This window comes from Cucurbita maxima, unplaced genomic scaffold, assembly GCF_002738345.1.
Source record: "Cucurbita maxima cultivar Rimu unplaced genomic scaffold, Cmax_1.0 Cma_Scf02127, whole genome shotgun sequence".
In the NCBI taxonomy this organism is placed as follows: Eukaryota; Viridiplantae; Streptophyta; class Magnoliopsida; order Cucurbitales; family Cucurbitaceae; genus Cucurbita; species Cucurbita maxima.
This window is the reverse complement of record NW_019274143.1, coordinates 1-1,934: the sequence shown is the minus strand read 5'-3', so window position 1 is coordinate 1,934 and position 1,934 is coordinate 1. Positions and strand designations below refer to the sequence as shown.

General features: G+C 40.8%; 1 protein-coding gene across 1 annotated transcript; it reads right to left on the bottom strand.

Moving 5' to 3' along the window:
• Window positions 1-5: 5 nt before the first annotated feature.
• Window positions 6-1,711, bottom strand: LOC111475610 (probable indole-3-pyruvate monooxygenase YUCCA7; the record flags this gene model as incomplete). The annotated part of the gene is made up of 2 exons (XM_023119920.1): window positions 424-1,711; window positions 6-155 (listed from the first exon to the last, which is right to left on the bottom strand). Coding segments are annotated over exons 1-2 (843 nt in total), but the record flags the coding sequence as incomplete, so codon positions are not given.
• Window positions 1,712-1,934: the final 223 nt, after the last annotated feature.

The window sequence follows — 1,934 nt, the reverse complement described above, 5'->3', positions numbered from 1 at the left end:
GGCCTTTTAAGTCCATACTTCTCAGTGTTCCCAAGAACAAGTCTGGCAATGATCAGGAGCATCTTGTCGACCATATGAAGTGGCAGCCATTTCATCAGGGAAATTGCAACTTCAAAAGTTGATTTTCCAAGTATTTCTCTTGGCAATATGTGAACCTGTGGATCAACATAAATTATACAACTTCCAAGTTAAATTTAACAGATAAAGCTTCGTTTTTAGATGGAATTGGAACGAAAAGTTCAACTTTTAAAAGTTTTCAATGCCTTTTTTGGTTAAGCTTTTTTAGATGGAATTGGAACGAAAAGTTCAACTTTTAAAAGTTTTCAATGCCTTTTTTGGTTAAGCTATGTTCATATTGAATTTATAAATCTACATCAGAAGTGAGTTGGCTTGAGTTATTTGATGTAACTTAAGTTGACTTACCGAACTTCGTACCACCATTGATGGCTTGGCGTCATGGTTACAAAGATCAAGTGAGATTTCCATGCCGGAGTTCCCACATCCGACAACAAGCACCCGTTTGCCATGGTAAGCCTCGCCAGATTTGTAGTCACAAGCATGCATAACATGGCCGCCAAACTCCTCCATCCCTTCAAACTCTGGCACAACCTTCTCAGAATTCTCGCCGGTGGCGACGACCAGCCACCGACAAATGTACTCAACCTCGGTTGGCTTTGGACTCAACGAAACGGTTTTGACTCGCCACAGACCAAAAGTTTCATCATACTTGGCTGACTGCACAGTCTCATTGAAACGTGGGGTGATATCAAAATGGTTGGCATAGGATTCCAAGTAGGAAATGAACTGAAACTTGGAAGGGTAAGCAGGAAACTCCTCTGGGAAAGGGAAGTTGGGAAGTTGACAGAATTGCTTTGGAAGGTGAAGTTTGAGACGATCATAGGTCCTGTGTTGCCAAAGAGAGGCAATGCAGTCAGCTCGGTCAACGACAACGAATGGGACGCCTTGTTGTTTGAGAGCTGCAGCTACAGACAACCCAGATGGTCCTGCTCCGACAATCACCGGTCCATTGACCCATATACACCGATGATCAAAGAAGCCATCATCAATGGTGTGAGCCAATGGTGGGATACTGATACAAGTACTGTTATGAGTCATAATAGTATTTGTGTGTGTTGTTAACAGGGATGGATAGAAAGAACAAGAGGATAAATTTAAAAGGGGGTCGAAGAGAATAGAATAGAATATAGTGTACTTTTCTTTAAGATGGAGAAAGCTGAATGTGTGGAAGGGGAAGAAGGCGTTGGAAGTGCTTAAATAGGCAGCTAAGAGAAGAGTTTGGCCAAATGAGAGAGAAGCATGTGATGTGAATTTGGAGAAACAAAAAGAAATTATAAACTTTGTGGTCTCTTTCTTCTGAGGTCCAAAGCATTTATTTTGTCTGATTTAAACCCATATTTTATGCTAAACAGAGAGAGAGAGAGAGATAGAGAGATTTTTTAATAGTTGATGCTTAGAAGTTGTAAACCAGGGGCTCTCTTGTGCTGCTTGTATCTTGCCAAAGATTTTCTTTCAAACTTATTCTATTTCTTTCTGATTCTTTAGAGAATTTATTCTATGATCTTAGCTAGAAACTTGGACTTGAAATGACTCAAAAAGGAATCCATTTTTGTAACCATCCAAGGTTACTCCTAGTAGAGATTGTCTTTTTTGGGTTACCTTTCAAGGTTTTTAAAACGCGTCTGTTAGGGAGAGATTTCCACACCCTTATAAAATATGTTTTGTTCTCCTCTCCAACTGATGTGGGATCTCACAATCCATTCCCTTTGGGGCTCAGCATCCTTGTTGGCATCAAGCCTCGTGTCTTCGTGTCCACCCCCTTTCGAGGCTCAACCTTCTCGCATTGCCCAGTGTCTAGCTCTGATACTATTTGTAACGGCTTATGCCCATTGCTAACAAATATTGTCCTCTTTGGA